Below are 20,497 nucleotides of genomic sequence, written 5' to 3'. Positions count from 1 at the left end.
TGTTCCCACCTTTCACCACTGTATATAGTCGTGGATAACAATCATGATGTACTATCATTTTTTTTTTGAGTTTGAAGAGTCTTGAGTCTATTTCGAAACGTGATCAAATTCACTTTACAATTCCTAGCTAAGAAGCTTCAGATCTATAACTTCACTAAACTTTTGGTGCTTAACCAGGAAACTTACTCTCCTGCAAATGTTTTATCTTGTATTCACAATCCTTTGTAGCTTCTTGTTTTTGTACTTAACGATAGACAAACACTTTAGATCCCCTTTAAACCAAATTTTTTGGTCATAAAAAAATTGAATTTTCTCGTTCTTATTTTTATAATCTGACTTACATTAAGCCTCTGGTCTTTTACCTCACAACCACCCAACGTATGTGTGTCTGTGATTCACTACCATTTCGAACACTGTAAGTAGACGTTTTCCACGCCTTCACAGATAGATGGATAATGGTCGACTTTTCGAGATCGACTGACTAATTCATGAAGTTCTCTATCATCGAGTCAGTTGTCGAGACACTCTGTAACTTTCATATATTATACTCTCGACTCTAAAAATCTACGACTCATCATTCACATCCTTGTATCTTTCTACTCCTATTTGCCCTATTTCTAATTTTCCTACATTCTAATCATTACATTCTTAGAGAAAAGTATAATTCCTTTACTAAATGGGCTTAGAAGGACTTTTCTTTTTTCATGAATCATATCTCTTTGTTCGACTATTCTCCAAAGCTACCATGTCCCTGATTCGCATAACGTTGCCTACTTCGTGATTCGGGTGTCCGACGTATGACTTCGTTTGAAGGTCTGTCCTGCTGGCAGTGCCAGAAGACCCATAAAGTGACCCCCGAGGACCTGGTGTGGCATATTTACACGTGTTACCCAGGACTGTAAACACTCATGCCTCAGAGTGCTGAGCAGGGGAGAGGAACAGGAGGAAAGGGAGGAGGAAGAGAGGAATGAGGACAAGGAGTTGGAAGATAAGGATGAGGAGGAGGATGAAGAGGTGGAGAAAAACGATGAGTAGGAGGACAGGAGAAGAGAACGTGAAAGATAGGGAAGATAAAAGGTGAAGTAAGGGAAAGCGAGAGTAGGAGAGGGGAATGCAAGAAAGGGGTAGAGTAGAGGAAACAATAGATAGTGACAATGGAGAAGGGTAGAAGAACAAGGAAGTGGGAGGAGGAAGAGGAGAGGCAGCAGAGCAAAAAGAAGGAGAAAGGGGAAAAGAGAAGGACGGGCAGAGGAGAGGAGAGGAGAGAGAGAGAGGAGGAGGAGGCAGAGGAGAAAGAAGAAGGGTGATAATGGACAGGAGAAAGAGAAGAGGAGGACAGGCAGAGGGGAGGAGAGAGAGAGAGAGAGAGGGAGAGAGAGTCATGTTTCAAATTCTAATGAAACAATTACCGTCCCTAATCACTGCATGTCAGTAATCATGATTCTGATGGTTTGGTCTGTCTATATTCATTATCGATTATGACGCAAATGCATTCCATAATTTACATACGATGGTATCATATGGAGGCAATGATCCTATTTCTATTTTTCTATTTGTTTTCCCAAATAAATGTGATTCTGGGTCCCAACAGGAATGGGCGATTGAATCTATCTCGTGTGAGATTACATACACGAATCGTCGCACAAGAGAAGTGAGAGACGAAACAGCAACAATGCATTCGAAACTCGTGGTAGGAGATGACTGGCTTGTGAATTTCAGCATCCGGGATTGAAAACTCTCCTCATGGATTACTGAAAGCTGAAAACCTTAAATACTCATCTCAGTGAAATCTAAAGGAACGATAACACATACAGAAACTGCTTTTAAGTATTCGAACGGTTAGAAATAGCAAATGGATACAACCCGACCTCAACCTGAGTGAATAAGAAGTTCTTTTCTTAATGTGCTTTCAAGCCCCTGAAACTCGGTGACTGAGTTTTAGCTTCATGAAGGACAGTGAATGGGTAAAAACATTTTCATACCAGACCCAAAGGGAGACTTGAATGGTCATACTTTTATATCCCAGTCCCAGTTGGGATAAAGATCATTATTCCAACTGGTGATGGAGTAATAGCCAATTGAGAGACCCATTCCGTTTCTCCTTTCTGTGTCTGGCAGCGTTGCGTGAAGTGTTTACGGACCAGAATCAAGGCTGCGAGTGCTTGCTCTGTCCTGCTGCTGGGTACTGAAGTAGCACACCAGCTGCACTGACGGTCGAAAAGCCATGTGTGAATAGAGGATTCCCCACCGTCGTGCACTGTCCCGAGTCTAGTCTAGAGAGTCTCGGCCCCTCTGGTGTTGGACGTAAAGACACCTGGAGTGCCGTGCTGCTTCGCCCAGACTCACTATCTGGTCTGGAGGTGTTGCACTTAGTACTTACCCACCACAAACCGCAGCTGGACTATACTCCCGTGTTACTGGATCCCCCAAAACCGCAGTTGGACTATACTCCCGTGTTACTGGAGGCCCCAAAACCGCAGTTGGACTATACTCCCGTGTTACTGGAGGCCCCAAAACCGCAGTTGCACTATACTCCCGTGTTACTGGAGGCCCCAAAACCGCAGTTGGACTATACTCCCGTGTTACTGGAGGCCCCAAAACCGCAGTTGGACTATACTCCCGTGTTACTGGAGGCACCAAAACCGCAGTTGGACTAAACTCCCGTGTTACTGGAGGCCCCAAAACCGCATTGGACTATACTCCCGTGTTATTGGAGGCCCCAAATCGTAGTTGGACTATACTCCCGTGTTGTTGCAAGGCTAAAACCCGCAGCTGGACTACACTCCCGTGTTCTTGCACAGCTTAAAGCCGCAGCTGGACTACACTCCCGTGTCCTTGCACAGCTAAAAGCCGCAGCTGGGCTACACTCCCGTATCACTGCCTGGGTCAGAGAGCAGCTGGGCTACACTCCCGTATCACTGCCTGGGTCAGAGAGCAGCTGGGCTACACTCCCGTATCACTGCCTGGGTCAGAGAGCAGCTGGGCTACACTCCCGTATCACTGCCTGGGTCAGAGAGTAGCTGGGCTACACTCCCGTATCACTGCCTGGGTCAGAGAGTAGCTGGAAGTGTAGTCGCGCCCTCCCGACGTGGGCAGAGAGACCTCGAGGAAATGGATATGGCCTTTTGCTTCAAACTCTTCACTCTGCTGGTCGTCACGCCACAAGGTAGGTCACTGAGGGGGATGATAAGCCGAGCCATTTTGCACTCTCATGATTTCGTTTTGACTTGCACGCGTCTGTCATTCTAAACTAGTTTGAAGCTTTTCAGTTTTGCTTGATGTTATGTATATACATTTTCTGTTGTCTTTCAGTTCGAAATTACGTTTTCTCGACGTATTTCGGCAAATGGGGTTTTCCATTGTTTTCTTTTTGTATTTGATTCACACATTATCCATACGACCTGATCACTCATCCCTAAAAATGACATTAAATTACTTCGCTTCGAGGAATGGGCAAACAGCATCGGAACGGCAGTTCTAACAATAGTCGCCGTTGCTTGTGAATGGCTGATTCCGGTGTTAAAACTCCAGACATTGCCACTATCGATGTGGTTAGTATTAAGTGTCGTTTCTGGGGGTTCCAACATCTGTTTCGTTTTGGGAAAATGTCTAAATCCAATGCAACAATCACAAAGCCAATTATTCTGCCTCGAGGTAGGTCGAGAAAAAAGGTAACTTAGGCCAGAATATATATATATATATATATATATATATATTATTCCTATGAGTCCACGGGGAGAATGAAACACGATAAGTTCCCAAGTGCAATTTCGTGTAATAATCACATCATCAGGGGAGACACAAGAGAGAAATATAACAGTCACATGGACAATCAGAGGTTTACCAAATGGCGTCCTAGCTTCGTCTCTTCAATGTATATCAACTGACTGTTATATTTCTCTCTTGTGTCTCCCCTGATGATGTGATTATTACACGAAAGTGCACTTGGGAACTTATCGTGTTTCATTTTCCCCGTGGACTCATAGGAATATCTTGATCACGCGCAAAATTGTGATCCTTTCCAACATTATATATATATATATATATATATATATATATATATATATATATATATATATATATATATATACGATAGTGTATTCCTTTGCTCTGACTGGATCAGCAGGACGTCAGCCACAACTCCTCCCACACAGCAGACATCAAGCAGAACAAAGTCATCTTCCATCAACTTATGGTGTAAACAACTGATGCTGCCATTTATCACTAGTTCTCTTCTCCCTGATGATTTTTTTTCCTACTTCTATAGCTTTTCCTTCTTGTATAATATTCCGGTCTGAGCAACGTCACCTGAGTTTCCCCTAGGAAAAAAAAAATGATAAGTATTCATTTTACGATGACCGATACATTTTTGGGAATTTATTTTAATGAATGAAAGTGTGGTGCTTTTTTGAGCAGCACTGACCACAATCGTGAATGGTTTTTCTATTTTTAGTTAGACAAATTAATCATATATATATATATATTTTCTTTCATTTTCTTTCAAACTATTCGCCATTTCCCGCATTAGCGAGGTAGCGTTAAGAACAGAGGACTGGGCCTTTGAGGGAATACCCTCACCTGGCCCAATTCTCTGTTCCTTCTTTTGGAAAAAAAAAAAAAAAAAAAAAAATATATATATATATATATATATATATATATATATATATATATATATATATATATATATATATATATATATATTGGAGAGGAGCAAACGTGGTTCCAGAAATGGTAGAGGATGGGTGGACCTCGTCTTCGTTCTGAAAAATTTATGTGAAAGAGAGAGGTACTCGCATGTGGCATTTATGGACCTGGAGAAAGCGTGCGATAGGGATGAAAAATGCTACGAATACCTGGTGTAGGACGGAGGCTGCTGGATGAAGTAAGAAATATTTTTCGGGAGAGGAGTGCGTGTACGCGCGAGTAGGAAGGGAGGAGAGTAAATGGTTCCAAGTGAAGATTGGTCTGCGCCAAAGGTGTGTGATGCCACTGAGGCTGTTTAATCTGTTGATGGTATATATATATATATATATATATATATATATATATATATATATATATATATATATATATATATATATATATATATATATACATATGTGTGTGTGTGTGTGTGTGTGTGTGTGTGTGTATGAAACCTTTTTCACCAACCGCATTTAGCAAGCAAAGACAGTAACATTAACCAAAAGAACGACAAGGAAATGTTAATAAACATCCCCACTGGCTTCTGTAAATTAACATCGAGCAAACACTGACTAGTTTACCCATCGGCCTTGGGAAATGAACCTCAAGTTAACATTAACAGGCCCTCTGCACACTGCTCCAACTTACGACACAGTAGCAAACTTTTCCACCGTCCACAGTTAACAGAGATCAAGATAGCACTACACTCCTCGTACCTTCAGTTAAGGAACTTCAAATAAAGATGTGCAATAAAGTTGTTTTTTTTCCGATGTACACACGGCAGAAACATACGACAGAACCTTGGTCTTAAAACTCAAAAACAAAACGTTTCTGCCATGACCTTCTATTCCTCTTTTGAACGTGTGATTCATTCAGCGACATAGGCCAAATCCTGGACCAGTTTTTATGAAAGAATATTACCAAAAATGAAGCATTTAGATATAGAGCCACAATACCTACTTCTATGTCATTTAGATATAGAGCCACAATACCTACTTCTATGTCATTTAGATATAGAGCCACAATACCTACTTCTATGTCATTTAGATATAGAGCCACAATACCTACTTCTATGTCATTTAGATACAGAGCCACAATACCTACTTCTATGTCATTTAGATATAGAGCCACAATACCTACTTCTATGTCATTTAGATATAGAGCCACAATACCTACATCTATGTCATTTAGATATAGAGCCACAATACCTACTTCTATGTCATTTAGATATAGAGCCACAATACCTACTTCTATGTCATTTAGATATAGAGCCACAATACCTACTTCTATGTCATTTAGATATAGAGCCACAATACCTACTTCTATGTCATTTAGATATAGAGCCACAATACCTACATCTATGTCATTTAGATATAGAGCCACAATACCTACTTCTATGTCATTTAGATATAGAGCCACAATACCTCCTTTCTTAAACTGTCATGTGGATATCAAGTCACAATACCCTCTTTTAAACTGTCATCTAGATATCGGGTTTTTTCCCCCCTTTAACGAGTGAGAGGAATGTCGACATTTTTTTCTCCCCCGTATGCACTGCAGGGGAAATGGCATTGTCAATAGGCTCACTCAGAGAGTAGACGGTGGCGAGCACAGATATGCGCGCGGCTTCTTGCTGGAAGGCAGGAAAAAGTGCCATCGTGCACTGGCTCAGGTTTAGCAGCGCTGAGGACGTGAGAGCGCGAGCGAGGTAGTGAGAGAGAGAGAGAGAGAGAGAGAGAGAGAGAGAGAGAGAGAGAGAGAGAGAGAGAGAGAGAGAGAGAGAGAGAAAAGGCCATCATATCATTCATGGAATGCAAAACAAAGACAGAGGAAATGCAACAGTGCAGGGTGCACTATTATAGATGTCCACGCCCTTGACTACCAGGGGCGATGAGCGTGTGGCTTTCCGCTATGCGACTGAAGGAGAGAGAGAGAGAGAGAGAGAGAGAGAGAGAGAGAGAGAGAGAGAGAGAGAGAGAGAGAGAGAGAGAGAGAAGGGTCCTGAAGCTGTATAACCCCCTCATCCTTACCACACTCTCCCACATCGCACTCACCTTTTCGTCTTGACTCACTTTCTCCAACGCTACACGAAGTCTTCTCATTCGTCAAAAATCCGCCTCTGGTTCCAGGTCTCTGGAGCAGATTGTGGCCACAAGTTCTATACTAATCAGTTATTCATAACCTTATTTATCTAGCTCGATTTTCTCTTTTTGGTATGTAAGATACACATCACGCACTTAAAAGGTATTTCATACGTCGGTCTTACATCCTTGTGGTTAATATTTGGGGAATGAATCTTCCGTCAGTTCTATGTGATGTGATGAAGCCAAGGGCAATGCCCTTGAAGAGATATTGCCCCCAGGCAATCAGTAAAGGAGATCACACACGGAGTTGGTATGACGGTTCACCTACGAATGGTTTCCGATTGCCTTACGGTGTCTTGAAATGTTCGTGCCCTGCTTCATAGCTTCACCTAGAATGATCGTCATCTTCAACACACCGCGTTCTGATGTGTGTGTGTGTGTGTGTGTGTGTGTGTGTGTGTGTGTGTTGGTCCTTTGCACACCACGACGAATGGTCTGTCCCGTAGTCCACACACCGCGTTGAAATGGTCGTCCCTCAACACACACCGCGTTGAAATGGTCGTCCCTCATCACACACCGCGTTGAAATGGTCGTCCCTCATCACACACCGCGTTGAAATGGTCGTCCCTCATCACACACCGCGTTGAAAATGGTCGTCCTTCATCACACACCGCGTTGAAATGGTCGTCCCTCATCATATACCGCGTTGGAATGCTCGTCCCTCATCCCACACCGCGTTGAAATGGTCGTCCCTCATCATACGGCGCGGTGAAATGTTCATCCTCTAACACACACTGCGTTGAAAAGGTCGTCCCTCATCACACACCGCGTTGAAATGGTCGTCCCTCATCCCACACCGCGTTGAAATGGTCGTCCCTCATCACACACCGCGTTGAAATGGTCGTCCCTTATCACACACCGCGTTGAAATGGTCGTCCCTCATCACACACCGCGTTGAAATGGTCGTCCCTCATCACACACCGCGTTGAAATGGTCGTCCCTCATCACACACCGCGTTGAAATGGTCGTCCCCTGGCACACACCGTACTGAAATGGTCGTCCCATGCCACACAGCGCGTTCAAATGGTCGTAAACTGGCTCACACCACACTGGAGGTGTCCTCCCGGAGCATACATCACTATGATATGATCCCTCCCCAGCACAAATCACCTTCGCACAATCTTTCCTCCAGACACAACCACCATGGTGGTATGTTCCTCTACTGGCTCTTGCTGCTATGCCATGATGGCGTCTTGAACACACTGTCCTGCAGCAGTTGCTATATTCTCATCCTCGCGTTGGTGTGGCTCCTCACTGGCTCCGTCGGCTCTAGTACCTCTCTACTACCGTGGGCCCCCCAACCACGTCCTACATGAAGTAGAATTCCTTGAACTCGTGTCATCACCTTACAATGACCGAATACTCTGCTTCAGGTCCACGACTAACACTGTTTGAGCCTCTGTGTACATCATAAGTACAAAGGTATTTCTCTTCTTTAAGTCATCCGTCTGCTATTCTTACCCTCATCACAGAAACCTCTATGTTTCTGATCTCTTTGACTCACACAGACAGACTCGAAAGGACTCAGTAGTCCTTACCTTGCTTGTTCTCCTCTGTATAACCAATAAAAACTGTCCAGGAACTGCTCTTCTCTGCTACATGGCATCCCGCCCCATACACACCTGTTTGTATGTGAATACAGCCACCCAAACATGAACAGGTAATCAACATATGAACATCAACAACATCCTTCATCCCCAGCATGACTGCTCGCCAACGTACGTAAACAACTGTCGTCACACAGACACTCCTAGTCCCGCTAGTGTACATAACACAGACACTCCTACTCCCGCTAGTGTACATAACACAGACACTCCTAGTCCCGCTAGTGTACATAACACAGACACTCCTACTCCCACTAGTGTACATAACACAGACTCTCCTACTCCTACTAGTGTACATAACACAGACACACCTACTCCCACTAGTGTACATAACACAGACACTCCTGCTCCCACTAGTGTACATAACTTCAATATGAGACAAACACCAGCATTCGTAACCCCATGTTAATTAGGTCACCTAACCCAACACCACCATCGCCAACCCTACACCAAGCCGGCCGACCCGTATGTAACTCCCGGTGAAACTTCTTTTAATCTGTAATAACTTTTGTCGCTGAAGTTATGTTGGGAAGGATTTTAATGGAAGGGGGAGGGGACGGGTCGTCGAGTGTCGTCTCTGTGATGCCCTCATTATTAAACTGGAAGTCGTCTTTTGTCCTGATTCCAGAAGCCTTTATACTTGTCTCGCGTTGTTTCTAGTCACCACTTAAAGGATTCTCTTTCGTTCTTCAATTCGTTGTTACTACTTTGATCATCTTACTTTTATCATTATGACCGAAAACTACCAAAACTACCATCAGCTGTTGTTTGTGAGTGTGAAAGTATTCCTGTACTATTCTTGGTGAAGTAAAACTTATCATTCATCTATATACACATTGCAGGCTACACGTACATACGAGTACATTGCACCTCACCTATATATGTTTACGTGAGGTGCAATTGTGTTAGGCAGATGCGTACATGGCAGACGTTTTGTGCTCATGTAGGAAAAACGTATACGTAATGCATATGCATGCGAGAGAAATATACGCTCATGTGGGAGGCGTGTGCACTCGAACGAACTCCACGTATCTGAGGGTATTATCATGCGTACATAAGAGCCCTGCCTTACATCAGACTGTTATGTGTATACGAGATTACAATGTGCGCATGGAGGGAATATTTGCATGCATAAGGTCAGAGCAGGAGCCATCGTCCCTCACGTTCTATCGGAGAGGACGTAGGAGGGCGTGGCACTGGAGGAGGGGGACCTTATCACCAGAGGAGGATCGAGGGGAAGAGAAGAGGGGATGGCGGGGGGGATTGGCTGGGAAGGGACTGCGATAACCAAAGGAGGGGATAGCGAGGGTTGAGGGAGGGAGGGTTGCATGGGAAAGAGAGGGATCCGAGTTAAGCCACGACTACAGGCTGGACGAAGCAGGATCGAGGATAATTTACTCCAGTGTAGGTGTTAAGTCCAATATTGGCGGCCTCATTCTCCACACCTCATCTTTATTTCCCTCCTTTCTTCTTTTTCCCTTCCTATCCTCTTCTTTACCTTCTCTTCTTTTCTTTTCCCCCTTCATCTTCCTATTCTATATCTTTTCCATCTTCTCTTCCATTCCCGTCTTCTTTTTTCTCCTAACCTCTTTCCTACACCATTCCATCTCAACACTCGGCCCCCGTTCATCCTTTTCCACGCCCTGAACAGGACAGTACACGGTATAATCCTTTTGCTCTACACTCCTTGCGCCGTCCTCACCAGGGAATTAGACCCCCCGAAAACTCCATTAAAGTTGGACCGGTATACCTGCAGCGAAGGAGAATGGTGAGCTGGTGTTTACAGGGTTGGCTGTGGTGGATCATTTAAGTTGCAGGCGGAGATGCGGCTCGAACTTAGAGTGTCAGCAGAGGTGCACCTCTGACTTAGATTGTCAACAGAGGTGCACTCAGAACTTAAAAGTGTTGGCGAAGGTGCGACTCGGCTTGGAAACATTTGTCGACTCCCACAGTTTTGTAGGCTTCCATAAGCTGGTAAACGAGCCCCAAGACGCTGTTGAACTACAAGATGTTGATGGACTCGAAAACGCTGACGGACTCCAAAATGCTGGTGACACCAAGGCACTGATATTATACCTCAAGAAGCTGGTGGACTCCAGTACACTGTTTAACTCCAAGACGCTGATATACTCCAAGACGTTGATGTACTCCGAGAAGCTGATGAACTCCAAGACGCTGTACTCCAAGTGGCTGAAGGACTCCAAGATGATCAAGGATTCCAGTACACTGTCTAACTCCAAGAAGCAGATGGACTCCAAGTGGCTTTAGGACTTCAAGATGATCAAGGACTCCAGTACACAGTTTAACTCCAAGAAGCAGATGGACTCCAAGTGGCTTTAGGACTTCAAGATGATCAAGCAGATGGACTCCAAGTGGCTTTAGGACTCCAAGATGATCAAGGACTGCGGGACTCTCAGGAACTCCAAGAGGCCGGTGGACTCCAAGAAGCTGATTGAGAAACATACTCACTAGTAAATTCCCAGTCTTGAAAGATTCTTTCCCTCATTCACACTTCGCTGTATTCTCACTATCCATGACGGTGAGGTTGAACGAAATATCTATGTCGTGGGCACAGGCTGGCTGGCCCATTCCTTTACTACTTCCTTCGGCCTTTAGACCTCTTTAATCTCCTCCATTCCCCATTAATCATCTCTTTCTCCTTCTCCTCCTTCTCCTTCCGTTGTTTCATCCTATTCGTTTCAGACCTCACATATGTTTACCCGGCACCAGAGCAATGCATGAGGACAGCAAGGTGGGGTCAGAAGCAGTGGCCTCACAAAACCTCGCCTCACTCCTGCACCACACCACAAAACCTCGCCTCTCACTCCTGCACCACACCACAAAACCTCGCCTCTCACTCCTGCACCACACCACAAAACCTCGCCTCTCACTCCTGCACCACACCACAAAACCTCGCCTCTCACTCCTGCGCCACACTTACCCCCAGGAACTGGTCTCGTTAAAGCCCACGGTGACACGGGCGACGGAGCAGCGGTAGTGGCCAGTGACTAGGATATGGAGGCTCTTAATGCTGCCTCCACCACAGGGTACATAAGAGTCTCAGCGGCACGACAGAGCACATTGCTTGAAAATAAAGCAGTTGTTACGTATTTCACGTCTCGTGGTGTGTATTCAGAGCCAAGAGGACAATGGAGAAAATCTGGGGTTTCTGTGAAGTTCCACCTTTGTCTGATTATCATAAAGTGGCTCAGACCCGCTCGCTACATGTATCCAGAAGCTTGTGTCTTGGAATTCCGCAAAAAGATGACCTTTTTTCCTCATTGATGATGAGGAGGGAATATCCCAGTTAATGAATTCGAAATGCATATCACAGAAGTCTTCAGTATCTCTCTTGCCTATCTATGCGCACTTCTCCCACTTCAACTCTCCATCTACGCCACTCTCCTATCTATCCATCTACCCCATCCACTTTACTTTCTCATCTCCCCACTTCAACTCCTCCTTGCTCCATCCCTTCTCACCCCATCCTGCCCTTAGGCCAGTATTCGCCAACACTATCTCCCCACCACAGGCCAATATTCGCCACCACTATCTCCCCAACACAGGCCAATATTCCCCACCACTATCTCCCCAACACAGGCCAATATTCGCCACCACTACCTCCCCACCACAGGCCAATATTCGCCACCAATATCTCCCCACCACAGGCCAATATTCGCCACCACTATCTCCCCACCACAGGCCAGTATCCGCCACCACTATCTAAACCACAGGCCAATATTCCCCACCACTATCTCCCCACCACAGGCCAATATTCCCCACCACTATCTCCCCACCACTATCTCCCCACCCTTTGCTCCTCCCTGGCAGTGGTTCCCACTTGTGACTGGCGAGCCCCACGTCCACATAATGATATCATGACCTCGAAATTTAGCGCATGTCTTTCCTGCCAGACCCCAGGGTCGCACAAAACACGGTAAAGCCACTTGACTCGTCACGCTAAGTTACGCTTGAATTGGTTGATTATATACCATTCAAACTAGGTCCAACTTCAACCTGTTGTTACTGGTGCTGTATCTGTTGTTACTGGTCCTGTATCTGTTGTTACTGGTGCTGTATCTGTTGTTACTGGTGCTGTTGTTACTGGTGCTGTATCTGTTAATGCTGGTGCTGTATCTGTTGTTACTGGTACTGTTGTTACTGGTGCTGCATCTGTTGTTACTGGTGCTGTATCTGTTGTTACTGGTACTTTGTTACTGGTACTGTATCTGTTGGTACTGGTGCTACCAGAACCTGTTGTTACCGGTACTGTATCTGTTGTTACTGGTGCCACCTGTACCTGTTGCTACTAGTGCCACCTGTACCTGTTGGTATTGGTGCCACCTATACCTGTTGTGACTAGTGCCACCTGTACCTGTTCTCACTGGTGCCACCTGTACTTGTTCTTACTGGTGCCACCTGTACTTGTTACTGGTGCCACCTGTACTTGTTCTTACTGGTGCCACCTGTACCTGTTCTCACTGGTGCCACCTGTACCTGTTCTCACTGGTGCCACCTGTACCTGTTCTCACTGGTGCCACCTGTACTTGTTCTTACTGGTGCCACCTGTACCTGTTCTCACTGGTGCCACCTGTACCTGTTCTCACTGGTGCCACCTGTACCTGTTCTCACTGGTGCCACCTGTACTTGTTCTTACTGGTGCCACCAGTACTTGTTACTGTTGCCACCTGTACCTGTTCTTACTGTTGCCACCTGTACCTGTTCTTACTGGTGCCACCTGTACCTGTTCTTACTGGTGCCACCTGTACTTGTTACTGTTGCCACCTGTACCTGTTGTTATTTGGTCTACCTTCACCTGTTGTTACCCGCGCTACCCTCGCCAGTAATCATGCCACCATATTTTCATGACAGTTGCAATAAACACTGCTGTTGTATGTGGCTACTGTTATGATCCTGTGGTACAACTGTGCCTCATCCTCGTCCCCTTGTGTTATCAAGCCACTGTACTTCCGTATGTCACACAGATCGACTTTGTACTGTACTGTACCCTGTCGTTGTTACAGCCCATTACACCGATTATACTTACCATTACAGAGAGTCTGTATCGGAGACTTGTTCTTCCTACTGTATTTATGGGTTCGATGACCCAGAAATTCTGACCAATGGGTTTGACGGGGTGTCCCGGATTTTCGAGGTAGGCGTTGGAATGCTTTATATCTGCTATATGCTATTTACTCTACTGAGATAAAGACGAGGTTGACGGTGTCTTGAGTTCTGTTGCTATTTCTGGTGCCTCCAGCGAGATGGTAGATGTGGCTTCCACCACAGGTGCTGTTAAGAAGATCCACTCATCCACCGCAGGAGAGTGAGGCAAAGGGAAAAGTTTAATTGCATTGGTTTGAATCCGTCGTAAAGGTGGCGCCTTTGTGAACGAGGTGCGTGTGCGTGTGTGTGTGTGTCTGCGTGTGACGGTAGGTCTGTGTCTTTGGAGATGTTTCTGTTTTTCTGTGTGTTTCTGTGCACCTGTGTCATATTATCCTCGTTTGCTACGTGCATAACAAAGATACCGAACACCCCGTGAACATATATGATCGTATCCCATCACGACTGCAGGAGACAGCGCAATATGTGTGATGTGTGTAAATAGCAAGGATATAGAAAAAGAAAAATGGTTACCCCTCCATGGGGTATTTCCCTATGATCACTTTGTACGACACGCATGGAATTGACCAGCACGTAAAACAGACATTTTCTTCTATGTTTGATCGCTTCGTCAGACGAGGATATCAGGCCATTATCTATTCTTTTTTTTGACATATACTCTTACTCTTAGTCTTGTGTACGTTTAGGTCGCACAGCAACGTCACACGCAAAAGTAGACGACACCTTTGTGCAAAATGAGGTGGTGTATACACGCGCTTATCATGAGGCGCTGAAGGACAAAAATGTTCCAAGATGAATAGGGTCAAAGTAACGTTACGTTCACTTCCTACATACGGATCTAGAACGAGAAAAAATGTATGCATCCAACATTGATGGTAATGTGCATGTAAATGACTGTTTGTATTCACTTATTTGTGCTGTACGGGTGGGTGTTCTGTACTCTAGAGGCTCCCCCATCTCTCTCTCTCTCTCTCTGTCTCTCTCTCTGTCTCTCTCTCTCTCTCTCTCTCTCTCTCTCTCTCTCTCTGTATATATATATATATATATATATATATATATATATATATATATATATATATATATATATATACATTATCCCTGGGGATAGGGGAGAAAGAATACTTCCCACGTATTCCCTGCGTGCCGTAGAAGGCGACTAAAAGGGGAGGGAGCGGGTGGCTGGAAATCCTCCCCTCTCGTTTTTTTTTTTTTTTTTCAATTTTCCAAAAGAAGGAACAGAGAAGGGGGCCAGGTGAGGATATTCCCTCAAGGGCCCAGTCCTCTGTTCTTAACGCTACCTCGCTATCGCGGGAAATGGCGAATAGTATGAAAAGAAAATATATATATATATATATATATATATATATATATATATATATATATATATATATATATATATATATATATACATATGTATTTATTTATTCATTCCAAGTAAAGAGGGCATGTAATATCCCTCCTCCGCTTACTTATAACACAGCTTTAAGAACAGGTATGATAAGCTCCCCACACGACCCAGCCAAGCATGAAACACTCCCGTAAGAAAATACGCAAACGGCCTCCACAAATAGCCGGGCTTAGGGCGTCCACCACGATAAAGCCTTCATTAAATCACAACCTTATGGCTTGTAATCCCCATGCATGGAAATCTAACCTGTAGGTAAGTCATGTCTACGGGGAGGAGGAGGAAGAGAAAGAGGAGGAGGAGGAGGAGGATCAATACCAGCCCATAGGCATATTAAGGGGGGGTTCGACACCAGCATGTCCCCCGTACATTATAGGTGTGTGGACGTGGTCATTTCTTCGTTAAGTCCCCCTGGTGGGCTGCCAGGTAGGGTAAGGTCCTCCCTCATGTCACGCAAGATTGAAGAGAAACGTCATTGTACCTGGGACGCTGGGGGGTTACCTGGAACTATGGAGTGTTTGATATCTGTAACTCCATTGGGTTAGATTTGAGTGCAGTGTTGACGTAAAGCGCTACCTCGCTAACGCGGGAGACAGCGACAAAGTATAATAAATAAATAGATTATATATATATATATATATATATATATATATATATATATATATATATATATATATATATATATATATATATATATATATATATATATATATATATATATATATACATATATATACATATATATATATATATATATATATATATATATATATATATATATATATATATATATATATATATATATATATATATATGCTGGTTGCCACAGGATAAATTAAACATGAAGATCCGAACACATTCGTGATAGTTTGCATCTTATTTACTGTATATCACTCGCTCGCTTGCGGTTGAAATAGGTTAAGTGAAGACACCCCACCACCACAACCACCACCACCACCACAGCACTACCACCAGTTCCTTCCATAAACAACCCGAGAGGCGGTAACATGAGCCATGCTCTACCACCGTCTCCCCAACCACAACCGGCAAACGCAGATACCACTCACATCACCACCACAAAGAGTCCTGCAGGGTCGACCACCGCACCGTCACCACCAACAGACTCAAACTCTCCACCACAACCCACAATGGATACTCATACTGCCCGCTTCAGCCACACGACCTTCACGACGGCGTAATGGGCGTCAGAGACCGTCTACATGGTCTTCATGGGCTTAAACCACGCACCAGCCATACAAAGGGCATTTGCCAAGACCTCCGTCTAGCTCTGTGTATTCATGGCCATATCTTGTATATGTATATACATATATAATACCCGCCCGAGGATCTCCTTCTAAGAGAGGGACTTGGGGTTAGCCAAGACCTCCTTCCAGAGGGTCACGAAGCCCATGGCTAAAGCTACTGCCAATAGCAAGGACATGCGGACTCCCTTTGGAGAGTGAGAAGTTCTCTGAAGAGACGCTATTCACAGTGACGCCGCCATCCACCAAAACTAAGAAGGAGGAGAATGGCCATCTGGGTTGGGCTGTGCGTAGGATGTTTGGCATGTCTACATGGTTTACTCCACTTGGCAAATACACTCAATCAACACACATGATTATGTTCAGGGTTTAGCCTACGCTATACTCTATATGTATCCTACATCATAACACTGCATCTGTTATAACTGTATATACCCCTACCGCCTCCCAACTCACTATATGCAGAACCCATAACACTTTTCTTCGTATTTTTTCGAACATAAATGGTATCTGAATCTAACTGTATTTTCCTCGTTTTTTTGAGGACCGAGGCAACTTTTCTGAGTGAAACATTCACACAGAGCCATAAAACACAGCATGAAATCATAAATATCTGGTTAACTAGAATATATCTATCGTCAGATGTGGGACGTGAATACACATATTTCACCCTATACAACGACGCCATAAACCATGTGATTTGTGTGTGTGTGTGTGTGTGTGTGTGTGTGTGTATGTGTGTGTGTGTGTCGCTCTATGTATGGCCTGAAACTTTGCACTCGTATGATGATATAATAGTGTTCAGACTCACTTACGAAGGGTTTAGTTTCAACCATTGGAAAAAAAAAGGGAAGTTTTGTTTTATTGAAAGAAAAGAAGGTTAAATCAGTTCTGCTATATGGTGGGCAACGGTAGAGCCAGGATCTGGGTCACGTTAAGTGTAGAGTCCCCAATCAAGGAGACGAGCCACCTAGGATCCTGTGAAGTCACTCATCCAGTTCAGCCGCCACCCTGATACTAAACCCCAAACCACTCTGCCACCCAGACACCCTCAAATACCCATTCTTATGCCGCCCACCTAACGAGCCACACGGTCAATCAGTTCCCTCCAGCCACCACCCCCGGGATGCTTCGCCATGCCGCCCAATCAGCAGGCCCCCCTGGTCAAAGTCATAACGAGTCATCACCCCTTTTCGCAAAGCTCCCTTGCCACTCACTCACCCCAGCAACGCGCTATCCAAACACGCTCCTCTCGCACTCCCTAAAATCGTTTTTTTTCTTCTTTTTCCTTTTTTGAGTCATGTTCTCCTCCGAGATCTTCATCTCCATTTATCAAAGCTCAGCTGTAGAGTCATTTTATCTGATTTGATAAGGAAAAGTCTAATTTCCTTATCGGAAAAATCTAATTTTCTTATCGGAAAAAATTTAGATTTTCTCATCGGAAAAAGAATAGTTTTTCTTATCGGAAAAAAATTAAATTTTCTTATCGGAAAAAATATGATTTTCTTATCGGAAAAGATCTTATATTCTTATCGGAAAACGTTTAATTTTCTTATCGGAAAAAAATCTATTGTCTTATCGGATAAATGTATCAAGTTTTGCAAGATACACCACAGCACATTTTTGCCTCATCTCTTCTTCTTCCCCCCCCTTTTTTTTCCCTTGATATCACCAAGTTCAGCAAACATTTCTTTTCCTTTCAAGCTCTGTTTGTTTTGGAGAGTCTATTTGCTTCTGTTAATGGCCCAAAAAAAAAAAAAAAAGAAATATATATATATACCAAACTGAAGCTTTGGCCTTATTGCTCGTTGTGTTTAACAATCATTTGTCAATGTTTGCCCAGATCAAATACCAAGGTGGGGGGGGGGAAGGAAGGAAGGGGTTTTGGCTTAGGGAGGGGCAAGGGGAGGTCTTTCTGACCCGTTGATTTGGACGGTATATATATATATATATATATATATATATATAAAAGAGGGGAAAAAAAGAAAATGGGGAGGAAAATTTTTTTTTTTTTTACACCTGATGGGATGAAGGGGAAAAGGGGAGAGATGGATCGTCTGTTTTGGGTCCCTGCAGGACTGGTCTCCAAGGTTGGCTGAAGGCTGGGGTGGTGTACTCAGGGGTTTTGCGCCTGGATGGGGCTCCCACGCTGTGATCAAAGACATATTTTCAAACTCGAAGGAGGACAAGCAGTTTGATAAACCCGACTAATTCGGTGAGATCCTCCACTTGTCTCGTTCACTGTCTCTCTGCTGGAGCTCAGGGTCTTAATTAACGCTCCTTGGGCGAGGGAGTGTGTATATATATATATATATATATATATATATATATATATATATATATATATATATATATATATATATATATATACACACACAAAGGATATCTTTTTTTTCAAGGAATGTTGCGTAGATACCATCTTGAGCTGGGATCGACCCCCCGATTAGATAAGGCTGGTAACTTCCTCGCCCGGGCGGGCAGAGAGAGAGAGAGAGAGAGAGAGAGAGAGAGAGAGAGAGAGACAGAGAGAGAGAGAGAGAGAGAGAGAGAGAGAGAGAGAGAGAGAGGAGCGACCTCGCGTTAACATCGGCTGAAGCTCGAGATCTGTGGGTGAGGGACTTGGGAGTACCCATGGCGTATGTCATCCACGAGTCACAATAAGTACGGTGAATCTTGCAGGGCGGCTATAGCGTCTCCACAATGAGAAGTATGGTCGGTCGTTGAGAAGGCCAAGTCTCTCTCTCTCTCTCTCTCTCTCTCTCTCTCTCTCTCTCTCTCTCTCTCTCTCTCTCTCTCTCTCTCTCTCTCACCATGAACTCAGGCTCAGTGACAAGAGCAGATCCAAGGTCGCAGCGACCTATTGTGTCAGTCAGCAAGGAACATTCGTCCGTCTGTCTTCCAGGGTCACACACGAGGTCATTTATGATGATATATCAGGTCATGAAGTCTTTCCATCCCTTGACCCTAATACAACCTTCCTGCCTTGACCCTGATACACCCTTCTCCCTTGGCCCTGATACACCCTTCAAGACAAAACCCTCCTCTTCGAGTTGCCTTCGGCAATTCTGTAATCACTGTTTACCCTTTTCGTTATCTCAGTGATTAAAGATCCAATAAGGCATTACGCGAGGGTACTTACCATCTTCCTCCTCGTCTTCTTCTACAAGACCCCAGACAACAGACCGCCTTATTATTAGACCAAGCGAATCGTCCACCAAACAACCAGAATTCGCCTAGCTCCTTCCTCGCTCATGCAACCTCCGCAGATATTACGAGACGTCATCCCGGTCGAACTTACGAAATATTTTCCTGGCTGCTGGTGGAGGAGGAGCAACATCTCGAGATGGAACTGTAAGTCAAGACGCAGTTTCCATTCAACATGAGCTCCGACGAGCCAGTCAGCCGTGGGTCTAGCTTGGCCTGGCGACGGCTCGGCTACCAGCAGAAAGCCGACTGGAGATCTCACAACAAGGGGGGGGGGGGTGTTTCGACGATCGGCGCTTGAACGCTGCTCAGAATTAGCTTGAAAGGTAAAGGAGAATCTCTCTTATCGCTAATGGCTGCTCACGCAAATCAACGCGTGAACCTCAACCCCCAACCAGCCACCACTTCACAGCTGAACAGAACCTCCCCCCCTTCACAGCTAATGACAGTTACTTGGAGCCAGTTAGGGCGCCTCCTTGAGACAAGAGGGGAAGGGTACCTCACTCCAGATGGCCGCTCCTCACACCAGATGATTATTCCCGGGAGCTAATGGAGTCACTTAGATCCAGAGTTTATACAGCGACCCAGGACCGCCTTTGCAGATAATGGGAAACTGTTATGCTAATGCTGGCTTCTTCCAGCTGCTGGATATTCCGTGGATAGAAATAGGGGGAGACAAGTCAAGGCCGGTGAGAGTCACATTCAAGAGGCACAAGACAGCCAACCAGTATGCACCTACTGGTGTCTCAAAGGTGGCTGATCTCAGAATCTCGGGTCCTTAGTGAGTTACTAATACAATTCTGATGATTCGGAAGGTCCCAGTTACAAGTTCGATGACGCGGATGTCACCGGTATACAGCTATGTTGCTGTGGAAGTTCGTCAGGTACAATACCTACATATATCCGGATGGTGACAAAGATTTCATTCGTGACCAATAGACAACCCGAGAAGATTCAGGCAGTTGGTAGATCCAGGGTATGTAAGTCCTTCGACTAATCCAACTTCAGCTTTGTGGATTCGAGAAAGTACCGTAAAACCCGGACACCTTTACGATAGACATCCCTGAAGTA

General features: G+C 44.7%; 1 protein-coding gene across 1 annotated transcript in view; it reads left to right on the top strand.

Annotated features, from left to right (window-relative positions):
- Nucleotides 1-20,497, top strand: part of LOC139757830 (protein amalgam-like) — a 101,493-nt gene that overhangs the window by 1,643 nt on the left and 79,353 nt on the right. Inside the window, exon 2 of the mRNA XM_071678721.1 lies at nt 1,592-3,166. Within this exon, the coding sequence (XP_071534822.1) occupies nt 3,112-3,166 (55 nt within the window). The 5' untranslated portion in view covers nt 1,592-3,111. The remainder of the gene's footprint in view (nt 1-1,591; nt 3,167-20,497) is intronic.

Source organism: Panulirus ornatus, chromosome 28, assembly GCF_036320965.1.
Source record: "Panulirus ornatus isolate Po-2019 chromosome 28, ASM3632096v1, whole genome shotgun sequence".
Classification (NCBI taxonomy): domain Eukaryota; kingdom Metazoa; phylum Arthropoda; class Malacostraca; order Decapoda; family Palinuridae; genus Panulirus; species Panulirus ornatus.
This window is presented reverse-complemented; position numbering and strand designations above follow the sequence as displayed.